A 2,381-nucleotide genomic window follows, 5' to 3' on the forward strand; every position below is an offset into this window, starting at 1 on the left:
ACTTGAGTTCCAAGAAACTACATGGGTAGATGTCCACAACTGTCATGAATCAAAGATAAGAATAGAAGACGACCAGCTCAGTTTTCCGGCATCAACCAAGGGTCGGGATCGAGAAAAGAACAAGGATAAGTCGAAGGATGATTTTTACGTAGGTCGACGATCTTCTAAGGGTTGATTTCTGCCCTACGAAAGGGCCGAAGGACGCGATAGAGGTTTTTGGTCGGTGGACAGATTCGCTTTCGATAGAAGAACTGACCGCGGCCGGAATAACAGGTCATTGCAAGACAAAGAGGTATCAGGTTCCCGGGATTCCACCTATCCCAAACTATTCGAGTATAATTGCAATATCAGCATAGTGGAGCTGGTATCGACGATGTGGAATATTAAGGAAGTACGATTCCCGAGGCTGATGAGATCTGATCCCAACCAAGGGGATACTAATCTATGGTGTGAGTATCATGGGACTAAAAGCCACCAGACTGGAGACTGCCTGCATCTGCGCGAGGAGGTGCCGATGTTGAAAAATAGCCACCTGAGAGAGTTCTTAAGAGACCGGGCCAATAATAATTACGACTGCAACAAGGATAACACAGAGCCCTCGAAGATAGGTGAGGAACCTCCCCAACAAACCATCAATATGATTTTCGGGGGAAACGAGATCAACGGTGAGACCTTCTCGAAAGCAAAAAAGACAAAGGTGTCGGTGACTCATAGCAAGAGACTTCGGGAAGTCACCGAGGACGACATCACATTCACAGAAGAGGATGCTGATGGACTTCTACTACCGCACAATGATGCCCTGGTAATTTTCCTTAATGTTTTAGATTTTAAGATTAAACGTGTTTTGGTGGACCCAGGAAGTTCAGCCAATATCATTCAATGGAGAGTGCTGGAGTAAGCCAAGCTAACCGGAAGCATCATTTCGTCCACAAAGCTCCTCGCTGGGTTTAACTTAGCAAGTGTGATAACTCGAGGGGAGATCCTGCTGCCCACGAATGCTGATGGGGTCATAAAGACTACCTTGTTTGAAGTAGTATATTGCGACATGGGCTACAACATAATTCTTGGTAGACTGTGGTTACACAAGATAAAGATCGTGCCATTAACATATCACCAACTTCTGAAATTCCCAACTCCAGAGGGAATCAAACAAGTAAGAGAAGATCAACCATCGACAAAGGAGATGAACGCAATATCGATTTCTAGCAATAAAGGGAAGAAACACGCGGTATAACATTTACATGAATCGACGCCCGCTCTCGAACCAAATGAAGAAGACAAAGGGGAGAAGTCGTCGGAATCCTACTAGGTACCGAGGTATTTCCAGGTACCGGAAGAAACAAACGCAACCAAATCCACGATGGAAAAACTCGAACAAGTGGCATTGTTCGAAAAATTCCTAGAGAGGAAGTTCCACTTGGGGACAAGATTAAATCCCGAGCTCAGGTCAAGATTTATAGAATTTCTTAAAACTAATTTTTATTGTTTTGCATGGTCGCGTGCGGATATGACAGGTATCCCGCTAGAGGTGGTCGTACACAAGTTAAGCCTCGACCCCAGTATCCCTCCGGTAAGGCAAAAAAAGCACCTGATCGTCGAGGTCAGAAATAGGTTTGTCAAAGAAGAGGTAACTCAATTGCTCGATATCGGTTCAATCCGGGAGATAAAGTATCCCGACTGGCTAGCTAACGTTGTAATAGTTCCAAAAAAGAATAATAAATTTTGCATATGCGTAGATTATAAGGATCTGAATAAGGCGTGCCTAAAAGACTCGTTCCCATTGCCAAACATTGATCAAATGATTGACGCAATGGCCGGGCACGAGTTGATGAGTTTTCTCGATGCCTATTCTGCGTACAACCAGTTCAAAATGAACCCGAAGGATCACGAAAAAACTTCGTTCATAATGAACTTTGGCATATATTGCTACAATATAATGCCCTTCGGGCTTAAGAATGTCGGAGCCACTTATCAAAGGCTCGTGAATAAAATGTTCGAAAAGCAAATAGGGAAAATAATGAAAGTTTACATAGATGATATGATGATTAAGTCTTTGAACGTAGGTGACCATTTGAAACACCTCCAAGAAACCTTTGATATCTAAAGGAAGCACAACATGAAACTTAACTCCGAAAAGTGTGCGTTTGGAGTTAGCTCTGGTAAGTTTTTAGGTTTCCCGGTGTCACAAAGGGGGATCAAAGTCAATCTCGACAAAATTAAAGCCATCAAAGACATTCCAGACCAGCTAACAAACGTGAAAGAAGTTCAAAGGCTAACCGGAAGACTGGCCACTCTAAGCAGGTTCATTTCCCGGTCCTCAAAAAAATACCATCACTTCTTCTCACATATGAAGAAGAAGAAGAACTTCAAATAGACTCCTG

General features: G+C 43.3%; 1 protein-coding gene across 1 annotated transcript; it reads left to right on the top strand.

Moving 5' to 3' along the window:
- The first annotated feature begins 373 nt into the window (after positions 1–373).
- Positions 374–898, top strand: LOC138907157 (uncharacterized). Its single transcript, XM_070197478.1, has one exon. The coding sequence runs from the start codon at positions 374–376 to the stop codon at positions 896–898; it is 525 nt and encodes a 174-aa protein (XP_070053579.1).
- Positions 899–2,381: the final 1,483 nt, after the last annotated feature.

This window comes from Nicotiana tomentosiformis, chromosome 1 (assembly GCF_000390325.3).
Source record: "Nicotiana tomentosiformis chromosome 1, ASM39032v3, whole genome shotgun sequence".
NCBI classification, from domain to species: Eukaryota; Viridiplantae; Streptophyta; class Magnoliopsida; order Solanales; family Solanaceae; genus Nicotiana; species Nicotiana tomentosiformis.